The following is an 18,722-nucleotide window of genomic DNA, read 5'->3' as shown; positions in this document are numbered from 1 at the left end:
TCTCTCCTCCTCAGCACTGCTAGTTGCGTTTTTTCTTGTTGCTTCTCCAAAACAAAAGAACTGATTTGGGAAATCTGGAGAGATGGGGGAAGTGGGGGTGCACGTGGGGCGGGAGGTGGAGAGGGAGAATTCGAAGATAAGGGACGGGAAACGGCGGGAGGCGTTCGCGGAGTTCGAGGTGCGGCGGCGCGTGGCGAAGGCGATGGCGTACGACACCACTCTCCCGGCGGAGGTGAGGGCGGAGGGCCGGATGAGGCTCTCCCAGCTCCCCAGAAACAGCTCCCTCACGCGCGTCCGCAACCGCTGCGTCTTCACCGGCCGCGCACGTGGCATCGTCTCCCTCTTCCGCATGTCCCGTATCGTCTTCCGCGACCTCGCCCGCCGCGGCGCCATCCACGGTGTCTCCAAGGCCTCCTGGTAGCCACGTCACCCACAGGTATTTGAGAATTTCTTAGCTAGAAAAATAAAATTTTACTGTCTCGAGGAGGGTCAATGCGTGTTTTGGTTTGTAGAGGGGAATTCTTAATTGAATTTTTCTGTGTGAGATTCCGAATTCAGTGTCGGTTTGCTTTTCCGATTCAGTTTCAATTGAGGTCTGTGTGTCCGTGTGGGGGGTGGGAGGGAGATTTTTAACACGACAACCTCACTTTTCTGCTACAATGTGATGAAATTCTTATTCTTGAACTAGTCTTATTGTTCCTTTTTTTTCTCAGTTTTTTTTACTTCCCAGTTTTCCTCACTGTGATTCAGCTTTGTTCATTGCTGGGTATAGATGTGTGTGTGGGTTTTTCTCTCTGTAATTGCCTGGTTTCATGACATTCTACTTAGGCATGCACTATATTTATTTAAACTTGCCTGGACTCGGGGTTTGCATTTAACAGAAATATGCTTGTGTGTGTGTGTGTGTGTGTTTTTGGTGGTAACCTGTGATCGGTTTTTCCCTGCAGATATATGCTGGTGCGACACTCGTTTTTGCTTGGCTTTTTTTATTTATGGTTGGATAATTCAATTTCGGATCCAGGATTTTGAGCGCTTTGATTTCGTTGTTATAAGGTAAAGAAAATTTACCAAAGTGAACATACAGCAGAGTTGGCGTTTTATGATTAGATTGATAGCAGGTACCAGTACAAGAGTTTGATATTTTCCTTTGGGTGTTTTAGGGTACTATGTTACTCAGTTTTAACTGCGTAATCTTGACTGTTGGGACTAGAAAACGTTGCTGCCGCAGTTTTCAATACATAAATACAAGTGTTAAACTTGTGAGTTTATGATCCAGATGACCATCATTAACTATATGCCCTCAGTGAGATGGAAATTAGTACAGTCTATGACAAACTGTTGGGATCAAATTCTAAATCATGTTACCAATTATTATCTCTAGTCTATAAGCACACGCTCCTTCGGGTTTTGGCGTCTCACGCTAACACTTTCGATTCTGCTCATCTTCTCTTGTTTTTACATGGTGAATGGCATTATGAGAAAGTTGAAGAGTTTATAAATATTATGAGAAAGACAACCGGGCAGTTACGTCAACATAAGCCTCCTTTTCAGCTCCATTACTGTCACGCTCCTCCAGAAGATTCCCCACACGCATCCACCAAAATCCAAGTCCATTCCTCTGATGTTGGACCTTTGGCTTCTTCGATGGTCTTCATCGTCTCCTTTCTCTGGACATTCATCTTGGAACCTTACATAGTAGTTCCGATATAGAATGCACTGATGTTCCATGAAAGGCAACATTACCCGAAACCCAAATCGTGCTGAAGCTGAACGCCAAGAACTCCCGAGAATCTGGTTCCTACTCTCTGTTAAGTTTAGAGGACTCAGAACACCACTTGATAAGATCTATTACCCCGCTTTCTAGAACCGGATCTACATGAACTCTGCAACAATAAACAAAACCATGTAGAATAAAACAAGGACCTCCAATCTTACATTGTTCAGCCTCGGCGATCAGGACCTCCAAGACAACCTCTAGTCCGCCCATGGTGGTTGCTAGTGGAGCCTGCACTTAGCATCTTCGTTGTACTACCAGAATTGTTGCCACTGGGATCAAAGATTCAAATTACTACGTGCTCTTCCATTCTCAAGATTATTCTCCCATATTTATAATTCTTTCCATAAAAGCACCATGATGCCAATTTGAGACTTGAGAGGACTACAGTTTCAGAGACCAAAGAGAGTAAAGTAACTGACTGAATAGCTTTTCCAGCCCAAGCAATCCATCTTTTAATCATTTGTTTATGCTAAAACACAATCTAAGTAATATATATCTTACCATTTGTAGTGTAAACCCTATCATCGAAAAAAAAAACAAACCTTCTTTCCAGTTCCGAGCTTAAACCTATCATCGGCGCCGGTCTTCAGCGATCGGGACATCGTCCTGAGATTTGGCATCGGCGGTGGCGAATCCGTCGCAAACCTCATCCGTGTGTTCATCAATCGCATCCTTAAGAGCCTTTGTTATCTCAGATCTAGACTCTCTATGTTTCACAACTAATATTACGATTCTAGTTGTTAATTTAATATAAAAATGATTTCAGTCGGCGCTGTAGTATGCAAAAGCCTGTAGACTTAAGAAGTGTGTTTGGTTGGAGGTAATAGATACACATTTTTGGGAATCTTATTAAGATAATCACATTCCCAGGACCATATAATTACAGTGTTTGATTGTATAATTTAATCTTTTAAAATAAATTAATTGGAATATTACATTATTACATTAAATTTGATAACATAACATAATGTCTAACAAAAAAAAAAGTCAAATATATTCTCTTATAATAATTTTAAAAAAATGGAAAAAGAAAAGAAAACAAAATATATATATATATATATATATATATATATATCAAGGATGTGAAGAACAATTTTTTAAGAAAGAAAAAAAAATGTCTTGAGATAGAGCCTTTTTTTTTAGAAGAAACTCAATTAATATAAAAAGAGAAAAAAGAAAGCTTTTACTATGAAAAAGCAAGATACAAGCTAAAGGGCTTGAGATAGAGCCTCTATAATGAGAAAAACAAATCAATTCTTACTAATTACTTGAAACACTTAGATTAAATATAGAAAAAAAAAAATTAAATCGTCATACAAAACTTAACTAACAATATAATACATGCATAAAACGTTGTCGCGGAGGAGGTGAGGATCAAGAAATTCAGAGGCTTTGTGTGAAGAAGATCATCGCCGTGAATCGCGAGGTTGGCGGTGCTGTCGCTGAAGAAGGCGAAGATTCTCTGGCCATCAAATGCCTCTCCGCCGAAAGGGATTATCTGTCGTTGTCACGGGTCTTTCACAACCAATCGATCAGAGCATGATCAGCCTAATGATGTCCAAAGCCATGAAAAACGACGAGTCATTACAACGATAACTGGCTTTCCATTTCGTCATTCATTACCTTTCTCAGAGAGTAGAAGCTTTTTTTTATATATTTTTTTTATTTACAAGCTGCCACTGATAATTAGTATAGATATATAGTACATGTGATGTAAAGATGAAGAAATTGTGCAGCATAAGTGTTTTTATGCGAATGAGTGTCCAATCTTTTTTCTGTTGGAGTTTCTATCCGTTTATAGGCTGGGGAGTATGATTAGACGTGGCTTGATCAATTCACACGTTCTCGACGATTGTCGCGTAACCGTATTCGTGTGTGTAAAGTAACTGCTCTGATCTTAGTGGATCATAGGAAGCGGTTATCATTTGTTTATGTTGTCGTTCTAAGCGTGTTTTGACTAGTTTTATTTTATAACGAGCATTTTTTGACATTTTCGATTCTGCCGGTCGGTATGCGAATATTAACTTATGATACGGGTCGTTTCTCACTTGCTAATACCTGAAAAACTAATTTGTTCGATGTATTATGAATGTTCGATGCGCTGATTAGAGGAGATAATTTCTCCTCATTAGCAGAAGGTATCGGACATCATATTTCAAGTTTTCTTTATCAAAATTGTTTTAAGTTTACCATCATTTTATTTGTTCATTGTGCATTGTTTATTTTATTTTGGATCATAGAGGGATTAGAACTCTTCTGATTAGAGAAGATTGTTAGATTATTATCTATATAGGCTAAAGTAATTATTTTCTTTCATGAAGTAATTACTAGTCAAGTCGATTTAGACTTGTGTTGTGTTTATATTAAAATGCAAAATGTGATACAATATTTCGTGCAATGTAGGCGCGCGAGAGTGTATATATAATCTATAGATAACATATTCGTACATCTAAAAAAAAGGATGCGCTGCTTAAAAAATCCGATGCGATCATGGTATCGGAACCGGAAACACTGATCTCTTCTTTCCTTGGGAGATCTTTTTGTCTATAGAAACACAATTGTAAACAAGAGAGTAACGAAAAAAAGAAAAGAAATCGATCGGACATCAATGGCGTTAGACAAATCCACATTCGAAACCATAAACCCATCGCGATTCACCACCTTCACTTTCCCCAGCCCCCAAAACCCCACCTCTCTGCTCCGAGTCGCCGTCCTCGACTCACCGACCGAGCCGCCCGAGTCCGACCGAGTCGCCGCCATGTTCGTCCCCTCCGGCCGCGAGCCCGACTGGCTCTTCTCCACCGAGCCCGGTCATCTCCAGCTCCTCCTCGCCGCCGCGCCCAGCCTCTCCCGCCTCGTCCTCGTCGGAAACCACGTCGCCGGAGACACCTATCGCACGGGATCGGTCTATCGTCGTTCGGAAGAAAATGTGTTGGACCTGAAACCCCTTTTCCTGGCTCTATCGCCCAGATCCTGCTTCGAGTTCGGAATTCCGGAGATACCCATTTTGAGATACGAGGACAGCGTGGTTTCTATTCGGGTTTTGGGCGTTTTTGTTGGGGGTTTCGTTGGAGAAATGGTGGTTGAAGATGTGGAGCTCGGAGAGATGGAGTTGAGGAGGAGATTGAGGTTCAAGAGGATGCCCAATTTGGTTCAGACTGAAGTAAGGCTGTTGCTTTCGGATTCCAATGAGCTTAGTGTTGATGTTGGTGTTTTGGTGCACCCGTATTTGGCTCCCATGGTGGCTAGTCTTGAGCTGATTAGTGGTAACATCGAGGAGAAGATCAATGGCGGTTCGAAGCCGAGGGCTTTGTGTCTTGGAGTGGGCGGCGGAGCCTTGGTCTCCTTCCTCGGGGCTCGATTGGGTTTCGAGGTCTTGGGGGTTGAAGAAGACAAAGAGGTTTTGAGGGTCGGAAGGGACTTTTTCGGTTTGGAAGAAGAAGAGTTTGTGGAGCTTTTCGTTGGCGACGCTATGGAGTTTCTCGAGAGAACTGCGGTTGGGGCAAACAAGTTCGATGTCGTAATGGTTGATTTAGATTCGGGTGATATTGGAAACGGAGCTCAAGCTCCGCCGATGGAGTTCTGTAGGAAACGCGTCCTCTCGCACGCTAGATCGGTGCTCGCAGATCAAGGGATTCTGGTCGTAAATGTTGTTCCTCGCAGTGATGATATTTATGAGAAAATCAAATGTGAGTTTCGGCGGGTTTATGGGGAGTTATATGAAATTGACGTGGGGAACGGAGAAAACTTTGTTCTTGTAGCCGCAGAGTCACTCGCTGCGCTGACTTTAAGCAGCGCTGAGACTTGTTTTGGTGATAAGCTTAGGAAGTCCATTTCGGGTGCAATTATCGACTCCATAAGGAAAATTTGAGAATATCAAACGCATTGCAGGAGCTAAAGAGAGACTTTTACCTCCCTTTGACTCGATTTTTGAGTTCCTAGTCCGTCTGTCTGTGATTTTGAATATGAAGTTCTAGCACTGGATTGTCAACCTCTTCTCAATCAGGAACCTAGAGTCACTGTATCACTGCCATGTCTGTCGTGCATAAATGTGATTTGGAGTGCCAAGGAAATTCTTTCGAGAGACCACACAATTTTCTGGCAGAAGTTCTTCCAATACACAATTTTTATGGGCGTGTGTATTGGCTGTACTAGCTCAAGTTAGTTAGTTATTTTTTTTTTAGTTCTATGTAAACGTTTTTTCTGGAACTGAATATCAGCTTATCAGACCGTGAACACAACTTAAGACTGCACTCAATTTTTCTTACTTGAAAAAAAAAACTCAACGCAACCTGTAAAAGACTTGTGGTGAAGACAGTTTGTAACTAAGCCAGACGTTCATGATAGGGGAACCTAGTAGCATTCCTAAAAGTCCGCAAAATGTTGATCAAAACATGGCAAAGAAGGTAAAGAAAAGCTACGGTTCTCAAGTCAAAAGTCAATCTGTGCTTATTTTGGTGCACAGAAGAAAGTAAAAAAGGCCCAACTATGACGAATCTTTTTCCCCCTTGATATTTACAATTCAATCAGGCATTGCCAAGTATTCCGAACGCAAGTATGCCCGTAAATAAAACACAGGAATTCCATGGAGCTGCACATTCACTAAGCAGAGCATACGATACCGAGCACAAACACCATAATTTGGATACAAGTGGTGTAATTATGATCCACTCTGCTTCTTCATCATTGTTGATTTTTCCTGAACTCTGTAAGAACAGGGTATATGTTCTCAAACGCCGTGTAGGTCTCATCCCTCACCTAACACCATTTAATGATAATTCGATCAAATAACAGAAGAGAAAAATGTTACATAAACAAAAAAAAAATGGCCCTCTCAAAACAATAAAAATAAAGGCATCACCTTGGCTCCAGTAAGTACAATTTTACCCGACACAAAGATAAGCAACACAATCTTAGGCTGCTTCATCCGATAGATCAAGCCGGGGAATAGTTCTGGTTCATACTGAGAAAGAAGCCAATGATGCAAATAAACAATGTTGAAACTACATAATTATATCTACATCCAAAAACGTTCAGGCCATTGCAACAATTATTTGTTCAAAATTGTTAAAAAGGCAGTTCAATCGGTTTGTTTATCTGCCTTCTATATAAAGAATCACCAACAGTTAAGTACAAATTTGATATACGTGGCATGGGTTGGAAAACTCAGATTCAAGTTGCAAAGATCATCATGATGCGCAAGTCACTTGGAACTTACACTTGAGAAAGCACCATGAGAATATGCAAGTCCTTCGAGTCTTATGGGGAACTTAACATCGCAGGACCCGACTATGTTCTGGATTTTGAAATCCTACATCAAAACACAAAAGGAAGTGGTTTTCAGGCCGCGAAATGCTATTTTGAGGACAATACAGACACAAAAATATAAAAATAAACAAGAGATACAAAGAGAATAGGTACCTTAAACTTTGCAGGAAATCCAAGTTTCTGGATGATTCGAGCATACTAAAGAAATTAAGAAAGTGCATAAGTTTGAAAATCCTTTAAAAAAGATCAAGTAGTTCAGACAATATCAGTATTCAACCAACTCAAGCCTGTTTGAGGAATTTTTCTCTGGTTTTTTTACATGCATCTGTGTTGTTTTAACAAACAGGTAAAATAATCCTTTTGACTTCACATTTTTATGGTAAAATGTGTACAACAAAAGAGCAGTACCCTTGAAATCAAAGGGAAGAATCCATTCCAATATGGAACCGGATATATTTACAGCACATGCAGCTGACTAGGATGAGACTAAGATACCTTTCTTGCAGCGAGTTTTGATTGATGTTCACTCTTAGCTCCCGTACAAACCTATACAGCATAACACAAATTCACAGAGAGGTGAACTTTATTTATAATAGAACATAGTGTATAGATAGAACAAGAGTAAGGACTACAGAGATGATCAGTGTACAAAAATACGAGAATCCATCAATCTGAAACAAAAATCAACTCCACACATTTTTTTTTTGTTTCTTTATTAACCTCAGGCGAGCATTCCACACCAAGTTCCGGGAAAACAACATACTATTTGTTGTCAACAAGTTCCGAAGGAGCAATCTATAGGGGCAACAGCAATCAGATAGTATTTCGCAACTTACCATTTTACCAGATGCAAATATCAGCGCTGTAGTTTTTGGTTCTCTTATTCTCATAATAACGGCGGCAAAACGCTGCAAGAAAAGGAAGAAAGGAAAACTAAAAAAGCATTATGAAAACAGTATGTGATGAAAACAAGTACTTGAAAAAAAATCCCAAATAGTTAGAAATGATGAGATCGATGTAACTTCGTTTTGGATCATATCAAGGAAACACCAATGACATCATGCTATTCAAAAGTCAAAGCAGAATGCAGTGACGGTGTAGATGATGAGAAAATAGATGTCACACAGCTCACCTTGGGATTGTATTCTGCATTTCTAGCTTGCAGTGCAATGGCCTTCAGATCAAGTTTACAATCCAAATTGACCGTGGAGACAATATTCCTGGAAGATAAATGAAAATTTCTTTTAAGCACGTGTTGATTTCGGAAAGGAAAAGAAAAAAAAATTGGTTTCCTACAAGAGAAGATGCAATTACAGATGTTCACACCTGTGCTCAGATTTTTGTTTAACAAGGATAAGAAAAGGAGAGCCACATATCTACTCATCCAATCATTTTTAGGCTAGTACATTTAGTTATGCTTGATGAAATTAAGCGACTCTAATGCCTTGCAAATATCCTTACATGAACAAATATTTGGTATGTGCTTTAGAAAGAATTCAGTATAATCAAGTTTTCCATAGCCCATTACCGAAGACTATCCAAGAACGAAATCTCAAATGGAATGGCATAGTCATCAAATTACAGGTTTTTAAAATAGGGAATCAGCACAACCATTAAATAAATACTTATGAAAAATCTCACTGAAGGATTGGTACAATCCCCGAAGGGTGTTTCTGCAGATCAACTGGTTGACTTCCCTCCACGACTTGCTCAGCCATAGATATCTCACAGACCCTTCACTCACTTCAACCAAGAATTCGCTCAGACCTGTAACTCTATCAACATAATCATTAACAATCGCATTGGCTAAATCGTACCATTAACAATTTGCTAATCCCACATGGGAATTAAAAGAAAAACTTTTCTCGGGTATACTTATACTATGTCAAAGATCTTCAAGTACAACAGCTCACAAAACAGTAACATTATTTTTTTAAAAATAATCTCTCTTTCTATCCGAAAACTGAGCTCAACGAGTCTAAAACAATGCCTTCCAATCCGGACTTTAGCAAGAAAGATACAAGAAATTGAAGAAGACAATCAACGACCGAGATCGTCAAAAGAAAACCCTAGAAATCACTGGAAACACCATTTTGCGTTTTGCAGATCCAGATGGAATGACGATAAAGTCTCTAAAAATCTAATTAATGGATTTCTCATTTTCATTTAGGAAGATGACTTTTTTGGGTTTCGGAGAGAGAGAGAGTTACCAGGCAGCGAGACGGCGAAATGACGGAGGCGAAGCGTCGTGCTAGGAGCTCTCGTGGGCTGGCACAGAAGAACCAGACACACTTGATCTGGTTTTTGCCTGGCCTGAGAGCTTCCTGGTTGATCTGATAACAATAATGGCAGATCAGAGAGACCGAGAGAGAGAGAGAAGAAGAAAAAAAGAAAGTAGCGATAATATATATAGGTTTCTTTTCTTTACTTTATATCCCTTGTTCGGTTTCACTTTCAGACATGTTTTGAACTTATTTATTATTAAAAAATGAAAAAAGAAAAAAGAAAAAAAGGTTGTACGTCGTTTGGGCAACAGGCGAAAAAAGCCCTAGTTTTAGAGTCGTTAAGTCAAAAGAGACAGTTGATGTCTCCATTCAGAGAATCAGTAGCATGGCCACGCGACCATGCCAAGTGTCGTCAATCTAACATTCTCTTCTTCATCAATGGCATCCAATAACTCCGATCAATAACAAGCACTCTCTTTTCTCTCCCCTGGCAATGGCCTCGTCGGAGAATCACGGCGGAGAAACGGCGTCGCTGAAGAGCTGGGCTCTCCAGACGCAGGAGAGCTATCAGTTGCAGCTCGCTCTGGCTCTCAGGCTCTCCTCTCAGGCCGCTTCCGCCGAAGATCCCAATTTCCTCGACTTCAACCAGAACGCCCTAACCACCGCCAGATTCGACTCCTCTTCCGATTCGCCCCAATCCATCTCTCATCGATTCTGGGTACGCTTTTACCTCACGCTTCAAAATTCATCCTCGGCTTTTATGTAGTGAGTCAGTGAGTGAGTGGATGGATATTTTTTAGGTTTAAACCATAGTTCATGGTGACATTATTAATCCAAGCTATTTCTGTCTGATTAGCTAATACCTAAAACAAGATGTGTATATGCAATGGGAATTTTGGCAGGTAAATGGGTGTTTGTCGTACTCAGACAGAATCGGGGACGGGTTTTACCTGATCCAGGGAATGGACCCATACGCGTGGAACATAAGCACGGAGCAGGGCCGAATTCCGTCCCTGGAGTCGCTGATGGCCATCGACACTCGCAAAGAATCGTCGATCAGAGTGGTCCTGGTGGATGGGGCGAGCGATCCTGGCTTGAAAGAGCTTCAGAATTGGGTCGATCGTATCTCCGGTAGCTGGGTCAGCCCTTTCGACGCGATTCAGCACCTCTCCAACATAGTCTGCAACCGCATGGGGTGAGATGATGAGAGTAACATATGCTTTTTCTCTTCCGGTCATCACTCCAATTTTCTTGTTACTTGTTACAGTGGAATCGCTTCCAGCGAGGAGCGGCTCGTGAAGCGCTGGTGCGAGTGTAACGGTGTTCTTAGCGACTGCCTCGGCTCCGTTGTCATTCCGATCGGCTACTTGTCGACTGGGCTCTGTGTCCATCGCGCTTTGTTGTTCAAAGTAACGCTCTCGAAACTTTCATACATGTTCATGTTCATGTTCGTATTCCCTTCGATTACTGCGATTGGTTGATTGATTAGTGCTAAGCGTGGTCTATGCAGATTCTGGCGGACATAGCAAACCTGCCTTGCCGTATTGTGAAGGGATGCAAGTATTGCAACAAGGATGTTGGTGCCTCTTGCCTTGTTCAATTCGGCTTGGATAAGTATGTTTCTTTCGTTAATTTTAAGAATGGAAAGGAATTCGTATTGATTCACAGCCTTCATATAAGACACAGTTTATATTAACAAAAATAGGTTCGAGGACTGAGTCGCTGTTTTATTGGCAATATCGTTAATTCATTATATGTCATAGACATGTCTCCTTGAGAATTTCATAGATTGAGATGAGGTGAACTTGAAATTAAACGGCCTGACATCTAATAAAGGATTCGTTCTTGTTGTTTAAAAGAAAGCAGTTTATTTGAATCGTGTTATGCACTGCTCTTCAGATTCTGAGTACTATTGAACACCGTAAGAGAAAAAAGAGTGAAATATTTTTTATTGATTTATATTATCCAGGGAATATTTAGTTGATTTGCTTGGGATGCCAGGAGTATTAAGCCAGCCTGACTCTTCCTTCAATAATGCATCATCCATATTGGTTTCTTCACCGCTATGTCATCCGAGATTCAAGTCTGGCAACACTGGTCCGGACTTTCGAGCGCTAGCCCAACTTTATTTTTTTGACTTCCAATCACTCGCTCTTGCATTTGATGATGCTTCTTCAGGTGACTCTCTTTTTTTTTTGCTTTTTTTTTTCCCCTTGGGTTATTGCTCTAAACAAAGCAACATCTAAAAAAAACAAGATGTTCGATCATACCCGAGATGTGTTCTAGTTTATGAGAATTGGATTACGATAATACTAAGTAGAGGTGCTTTGTCTTCACTATTGTAGTCAACGATGAGAAGAATGGTCAACATGTTGCTGAAGCTTTTGGGATGAATCGGTTTAACAGAAACACTCATGTCCCAACTTCAGCCGCGCCACCTTTTCTCCAAAAAGCTGGCTCTAGAGATCATCGGAGACTGGTTTCTTCTGACCCATCTCCATATATCATGACCGAGGAACCCGTTTTACAACGTAAGATCCAACCAACTCAGCATAGGAGTATTTTGTCCGACGTAGCGAATAGTCAAGGGTCACCGAGGCAAAGTGGTAGACCAAGCCAGGAGTTCTATCTTGGTGCCAATGATTCCGATATACAGTGGGATGAACTTGTTTTAAAGAAGACGATCGGATCAGGTACTTGTTGGATACAAATTTGTCACCTGTGCTTCTTGTATCTTGTGTAATACTGTCAACTCCCAAACAATATATGCATGATAAATTCTATTCCTTTATATAATTCTTTAGGTTCTTTTGGAACCGTCTATTGTGCTGATTGGCATGGTTCGGTAAGATTTTCTAAGATGAAGAATATATGATTCTACTGTCCTTTTTTTTTTTAGCTGATAAATGTTTCCCTGCAGCTTCTAAAACTAAATTTCAATAGTTCACATTAACTACAGGAAGTTGCTGTCAAAATTCTCAAACAACAAGATTTTGTTGCTTGTAACTTTGAAGAATTTCTTAAGGAGGTATGTTAATTTAGTTTGATGTTTCTAAGAAAAATAATTATAATAACGCATTCAAATATGACTGTGGTGGGTCATTCAGATCCTTCATTTATTTTCTATTCAGGAACACTTACCACCGTATCTTGAGTTTCAATTTCTAGTTTATACTTTATACTTCACTTAAATGTAATTCTGTTGCAGGTTTCTATAATGAAGCGCTTACGACATCCAAATATCGTGAGTTTTCTTGGGGCCATCACTCAACTGCCAAATTTGTCCATAGTTACAGAATACTTATCAAAGTATATATTCTCTCTTTTTGATCTCTAATTCCATTGCAATGTTTAATTACTCGTATGAACGGACTTTTGTCGTTTAATTTTAATTGTAGTGGCTGCTTGTATAAGCTCCTCCGGAGGCCCGATGCAGGAGTTATACTAGACGAGAGGCTTCGGTTAAATATGGCTTGTGATGTGGTAAAGCCTGAGCTTAGTTTAATCTTTTGTTTTGTTCTTGGACCCAAGTATACAGAGACACAAACCCGTGACTTTTTCTTGTTATGATCACCATTATTTTGATAGGCAAAAGGGATGAATTATCTTCATCAACTTCAACCGCCCATAGTCCATCGAGATTTGAAATCACCGAATCTTCTGGTTGACAGTAAATTTACCGTAAAAGTAAGGGAAAGAGAGATATACGTATGATTATACCTTGACTTTTTAAAGCATACGTTATGATGACATACCAGCAAATTTTTCTTCAGAGATCACTTTCTTAGTCTGCATGTTCTGTGGAATTTAAGAAAATGTTATTTCTTAATCAAATACTAACCATAATATCTCAATCCATTGGTTGTATTTGCAGGTGTGTGATTTCGGACTTTCCCGATCAAAGGCAAACACATTTCTTTCGTCCAAAACAGCCGCAGGAACAGTGAGTTTATAATGTCAAACTCTCTATTTTTTGTTTTGTTTTTTCTTGCTTCTTGAAAATGCATTAAGGCTCTAATTCCCTTGTTGTGTTTATCTCATAAATAGCCCGAGTGGATGGCCCCGGAAGTTCTTCGAGTTGAGGAGTCAAACGAGAAATCCGATATTTACAGCTTTGGCGTGATTCTGTGGGAGCTGATGACCCTCCAACAGCCCTGGAGCAATTTAAGTTCTGCTCAGGTTCCAATTATTTTAAATCGTTGATGCCTTTTTTACTTACCGAACATCTTTATAAACCATAACTAGCTAAATCACTTGATACAAATGCTATGAATTGTCAATATTGGAGGTTGTGGCTGCTGTCGGATTTAAGACTCAGAGGCTTGAGATTCCCGTGAATGTTAATCCTCGAGTTGCTTCCTTGATCGAGATCTGCTGGGCCGAGTAAGAACATCTTCTACACAAGTTTTCTTATCCAGAATCATTATAATCTTCATGTAAAAGTTAGCTCCATATACGTGATCATGTGATAATGTTGAGTTGTAACGTGATTTTTCAGTGATCCCGTTCGACGCCCGTCGTTCTCGTACATCATTGAAGCTCTGCAGCATTTGATACAGAATTGCCTGCGATGACTTGGAGGTTGTAGAACACACTAGACAAGTAAGGAATGAGTCCATTTTTTATGCCTGTATAGTTCAGAGGTTTTTGGCCAATATAGTTTTCTTATTAGTGTCATCTAACCATTAAAACTAGATGAATACATCGAGTATATTGTTCAAGGTTCATTTAAATATTCACACGTTACGACCATATATATATATATATATAAGTTTGACACCCTTCCGGCCATATTTCTTTCCTGGTCTTTGTGCTTGGTGAAACTTCAGTACCTAAATCCTCAATGTTAGTAATTGTATCCGTGAAGTATGAAATTAGCTGCACTGTGTTAGTAAATTTCTTAATTTTTCTAACCTATGTTAATTGGATTGACGCATATGCACAGCAAGTTCAATTGAAAAGTGAGTTAAAAATTTCTTATTTTTTTTGTTATGATCACGCTTTGCATATGAACTTCTCAATTGAAAATATGAGGTACGAAAGGTAGGTGAAACTTGGTAATTCAAATCATTCTCGCACGCACTTTGCCGACACAAACTTAAAGGTCCATAGTTGGCACTCTCACTTCTATGTTTGAATGGGCGACAGACTCTTCAAAACCGGTTTAATAGAACTCAAGAATAAATCAAATTCTTCGAACTCGGCATTGCAATATGGCTTTGAAAAGCTTTCCTGAGCAAGTCAATAATTTAAAAAGGGTGGTAAGTTAGAAGTTCTGATGGCAATTTTGTGTTCTTGTCGCAATCGTGTCGTGTTAATCGTGTTTATATAAATAATTATTAAAACTAAATCTGATCATTTATTAATCGTCTTTGAAGTCTAGATCCAAATCCGATCATTTTTTTTACAGATCCATAACCATTTAAATTAAACAATTTAATAGCCGAGTTAAATAATTTATTTAATCGTGTGTTAATCGTGTTTAGACATTCAGACTCGATTAATTGCGATTAAATTATCAAAAGCATAATAGTCATAAGAGAGGAAAAAATGGTCTTAACATAACAAAAATATGTCAAACATAGTAGTCATAGTTAAAATAAGACTCCAAAAATACAATAATCTTTCACATAAAAAAAAATAAAAAAAGACATAATTAGGAGACCGACTCCATTGAAAACCGTGTGACACTGTTATGCTGAGTAGGTTGATAAAATCCAATTGGAATTTTCAGAAGGTTGACCGAATACATAAAAAAAATAACCGTTCATTAATTGAAAAAAATTGTTAATAGCTTCACCATTTAAATGAATTAGGAGATTTACCTGAGTATTACTCGAAGGATATTGTAGGACCATCTCAACACAAAATAAGATCTTCTTTAACTTGCAATCTTCAAGCTGGAATCGAAGAAAATGAAAAAGGGGAGATAAAAATTTAATAATACCTACAAAAGGATATAATTTCTTACACTGTGGGTGAAACATCCACTTGTAAAAGCCCTTCTTTATCGCAATAGCCCCTCGCAAAGAGAATAGGAAAATGTTTTCCAAGGAGACTCAAACAAAGTTATCACAGATGGATTACATACCTTAACAATTGTTCTTGGATATAACACGGCACAATATTCTGTCTAAGCAGTGTGTTGTTCTTGTTAATTTTTTTTTTATATTTGATAATATCCTGATAAAGAATAACAAGGTCTTATCCTAAATAACAAGGTCATGATAAAGAGTCAAACAAGGTTTTTAGGCACGATATACGCAAATAAAATTAAGCAAAAAGATAAGAGAACTCATACACATTCAAGTTACTAACTTCGAACTCATACACATTCAAATGAAAGAAGAGTTCCTTTTATTTAAAGAAGAAACCTTCAGTTGGTTGCTCCCAACCTCGAGTGAATAAACACCACAATTTATGAGCACACAACACTGGAATAAATCCTGGGGTGATAGACAAAGCACCAAGAGCTCCAGCAATAGTAGCAAAGAAATTCGCAAGGTACCATATCAATATTTCATAGACTTTTTTCCCAAAACAAAACTAAGATATCGGAATTACAATAACAGTTCAATGTCAATTCACTTGAGGTTACTCTACCAGTTTACCAACAAGGAATATACACAACCTTAAATCAAAATACCAACATGTAAACAAGAAATTAAAAAAACTAGAAAATGATAGACAGACAAACAGATTCTCTTAGGCTTTGTTTTGTTTGAAACCCGAAAAAAAAAAGTGAAAATGAAAATACAAAGAAAAATAATAATACGAAGGAAAATAAGAGGAAAACACTAGGACAAAAAACATCATCCGGTGCGACGAATGTCGCACCAAATACCTCATATGTCGCACCTAAAAGTCCGTCGCTAATACCATTAGGTGCGACATGTCGCACCTAATAGTCATACCTTTAGGTGCGACACTTTCAGGTGCGACGAATGCCCAAACTATTTTCCTGCCAAATTTATAAAAATTGGCGAGTTTTTCATATCAGGTGCGACATTGTGGCACCTAATAACATTCCCGCCATTATATTCGGTGCGACAGTGTCGCACCGAATATGTTTTTTAATTAAAAAAAAATTACAAAATTAGAAAATTAAATCAAAATTCATTTAAAATTAAATAAAAATTCTAAATTGTGTTTGGAAATTATAAAAAATAGGAAGGAAAATTGAAGGGAAAATAAAGAAGATACATACAAACATAATCCTCACATTGACAAATTTGGAGAGATTCTCATTTTACATCCGATTTTCCAGGAAAAAATGGAATCCCCACTTTAGTTATATACTTTTCCTCCTATTTTCTTTTCTATCCTATATTTCCTCCATCCAAACAACAAAAAGAAAATAGGAGGAATTCTATTTTCATTTCCCTCCTATATTCTAGGTTCCAAACAGAGCCTTACATAATATGTTTGTAATGGGATAAAATATTTACTGGACTACGAACCAGACCTGTTGAGTACTAATTTTAAATTTATGCATTGTACTAATTCTTTTTAATCCATTATATTTTCTAATATCAATTTTATGTTTATAGTTACAATATTTTTACATATATGGGTCGTAATCATGCTATTACTCGTAATCGTATTATTGAGTCATATTCGTGCGGGTCGTAATCGTGTTTCTTGTCGACAATTTAATAATCGTGTTGATTGAATTTTAATCGTGTTACCGTAATCGAGATGTTACTGTAAACGGGTCGTTTTGATCAATTATTTAATCGTGTTAGCGTGTTCAACCCAATTAAGAACCGATCAATTTATTGAAATCCAAATCCGCTTTAAATCGTGTCTTAACCGTTTCGTATTTCGTGTCCGGACCAATTTATCATCCTAACAATAAAGCTCATACATACAAAAAGAAATCAAATAATATTAGGGAATGCTTCAATGTGTCAAAACTGTTTGGGAAAAGGGTAAGCAATGATATGGAAACAATAAAGAGCCTCGAAGTCATTGCTAGACATAATCATAGAATGATTATAACTGTCTTGAGATAAAAAAAAAAAAAAATGCACACATGAAAAGAATAGCTCAAGATATTATTGCTGCCACTAGCTACTACAGGAGAGAAAAGCACACACACACACACACATATATATATATATATATATATATATATATATATATATATTATTAATTAAAACTGCGTGGTAGTTTTTTATTTTTTTATTATTTTTTTTATCAATCTCTATTTTTTTATAACCTTCTTTTTTTTTTCCTTCTTTAATCATATCAGGCTGTTAATAACTAATAAGTAAAGTAAAAGCCTAGAAACTACTCGAATTAATACGATGGCCATTAAGTTAATGAGCTATTATGGTGGACATGCATGGTTTCACGAGCTATTAAGTTAGAGAGACCTTATCAACTACATATAATTATATACTCATATTTGTAAGAGACACTACTCCACGTCAGCAACCGTATTAGACTAACACCACAGTTAATCTAAACTCTAGGCTCTAGTTAAAAATCTATTAGTCTTAGTTATTAGTTAGTTACGTTACGTTATCTTATCTTTCAATATAAATACTCTATTCCTTCAGCCTAGATGGTTAGTGCAGATTACTCTCTTAAATCTATCATTCTCGAGTTCATCGTCTCTCTAAGAACTCTCACATGGTATCTGAGCAGGTTTGTCTGCAATGACTACAGATTCCGGTCAATCCAGTCGGTTCGTTCCAGTGGTGTTCAATCATCCGATCGCCTCCAAGCTGGATCAAACGAATTTCATCACTTGGCGCAGACAGGTTCATCTCTCGATCATAGGTCATCGTCTACAAGACCACATCGTCGAATTTCACTCCTCCGCCAAAATTCACGACTCGAGCCGATGAAGAAGCAGGTCGGATCAGCACTGAGTTTGCTAATTGGAATCAACAAGATCACTTGATCTTCTCATGGATTTTCTCGTCCATGACGGACAATATCATCTCTCGCATGATCAACTGTGAGACTACATCACAATTGTGGTTCTCACTCAAGAAATACTTCGGTACGCAAGTCAGAGCGAAGATCGCTCAATACAAAGATGTTCTTCGCAACACGAGGAAGAATGATCTTTCAATCAACGACTATCTGTTGAAGATCCGCAACCGCATCAATCTCCTAGCGTTGGTAGGGCATAAAGTCAAAGAGAAAGAGCACATCAACTCAATTCTTGAAGGCCTACCTTCAGAATACGAAGTCTTCACAACATCCTTCAACATGAAGAGTGCTACAACTTCAGTCGATGAATTGGAGTCCTTGTTACTGACTCATGAAGCTATGATGGAGAGGAAGAATAAGGAAAGTGAATTCAGTGCTAATGTTGCGATGGCGAACTTGGCAAATTTCAACAGATCTAGTTCAAGCACACAAGCAAAGAGACCTTTCGTCAACAACATCACTCAGAAATTCAGAGCGAATTCTCCAAATGGCTACAACAACCACAG

At 38.5% G+C, this 18,722-nt stretch overlaps 4 protein-coding genes across 6 annotated transcripts; 3 read left to right on the top strand and 1 right to left on the bottom strand.

Annotated features, from left to right (window-relative positions):
• Positions 1 to 1,273, top strand: RPS14 (mitochondrial ribosomal protein S14). Its single transcript, XM_089602524.1, has 2 exons — positions 1 to 436; positions 948 to 1,273. The coding sequence occupies exon 1, from the start codon at positions 83 to 85 to the stop codon at positions 419 to 421; it is 339 nt and encodes a 112-aa protein (XP_089458650.1). The 5' UTR covers positions 1 to 82; the 3' UTR covers positions 422 to 436; positions 948 to 1,273.
• A 2,981-nt stretch (positions 1,274 to 4,254) lies between these two features.
• LOC149378966 (S-adenosyl-L-methionine-dependent methyltransferases superfamily protein) lies at positions 4,255 to 6,010 on the top strand. Its single transcript, XM_089602521.1, has one exon. It carries the CDS (start codon positions 4,386 to 4,388, stop codon positions 5,646 to 5,648), a length of 1,263 nt encoding a protein of 420 aa, XP_089458647.1. The 5' UTR covers positions 4,255 to 4,385; the 3' UTR covers positions 5,649 to 6,010.
• Positions 6,011 to 6,095: 85 nt separating this feature from the next.
• LOC149378965 (TATA-box-binding protein) lies at positions 6,096 to 9,482 on the bottom strand. Of its 2 annotated transcripts, none has more exons than XM_089602523.1 (9): positions 9,256 to 9,482; positions 8,687 to 8,820; positions 8,178 to 8,265; positions 7,882 to 7,953; positions 7,541 to 7,591; positions 7,199 to 7,243; positions 6,996 to 7,088; positions 6,639 to 6,740; positions 6,096 to 6,535 (listed from the first exon to the last, which is right to left on the bottom strand). In XM_089602523.1, the coding sequence occupies exons 2-9, from the start codon at positions 8,761 to 8,763 to the stop codon at positions 6,461 to 6,463; spliced, it is 603 nt and encodes a 200-aa protein (XP_089458649.1). In that variant the 5' UTR covers positions 8,764 to 8,820; positions 9,256 to 9,482; the 3' UTR covers positions 6,096 to 6,460. The 2 variants fall into 2 exon arrangements, with proteins under 2 accessions (XP_089458649.1, XP_089458648.1); XM_089602522.1 differs by having other exon boundaries at positions 8,687 to 8,812.
• Positions 9,483 to 9,631: 149 nt separating this feature from the next.
• LOC149378964 (serine/threonine-protein kinase CTR1-like) lies at positions 9,632 to 14,051 on the top strand. 2 transcript variants are annotated; one of them, XM_089602583.1, is made up of 14 exons: positions 9,632 to 9,988; positions 10,173 to 10,465; positions 10,538 to 10,679; positions 10,781 to 10,884; positions 11,240 to 11,448; positions 11,616 to 11,963; positions 12,075 to 12,115; positions 12,230 to 12,298; positions 12,479 to 12,579; positions 12,669 to 12,753; positions 13,145 to 13,213; positions 13,318 to 13,449; positions 13,559 to 13,653; positions 13,769 to 14,051. In XM_089602583.1, exons 1-14 carry the CDS (start codon positions 9,764 to 9,766, stop codon positions 13,842 to 13,844), a joined length of 1,989 nt encoding a protein of 662 aa, XP_089458709.1. In that variant the 5' UTR covers positions 9,632 to 9,763; the 3' UTR covers positions 13,845 to 14,051. The 2 variants fall into 2 exon arrangements, with proteins under 2 accessions (XP_089458709.1, XP_089458708.1); XM_089602582.1 differs by lacking the exon at positions 13,769 to 14,051 and adding an exon at positions 12,859 to 12,957 and having other exon boundaries at positions 13,559 to 13,657.
• Positions 14,052 to 18,722: the final 4,671 nt, after the last annotated feature.

This window comes from Urtica dioica, chromosome 12, assembly GCF_054948205.1.
Source record: "Urtica dioica subsp. dioica isolate 48M chromosome 12, U.dioica_male_clone48M_v1_H2, whole genome shotgun sequence".
NCBI classification, from domain to species: Eukaryota; Viridiplantae; Streptophyta; class Magnoliopsida; order Rosales; family Urticaceae; genus Urtica; species Urtica dioica.
The sequence above is the reverse complement of the archived record's forward strand: the minus strand, read 5'-3'. Positions and strand labels throughout refer to the sequence as shown.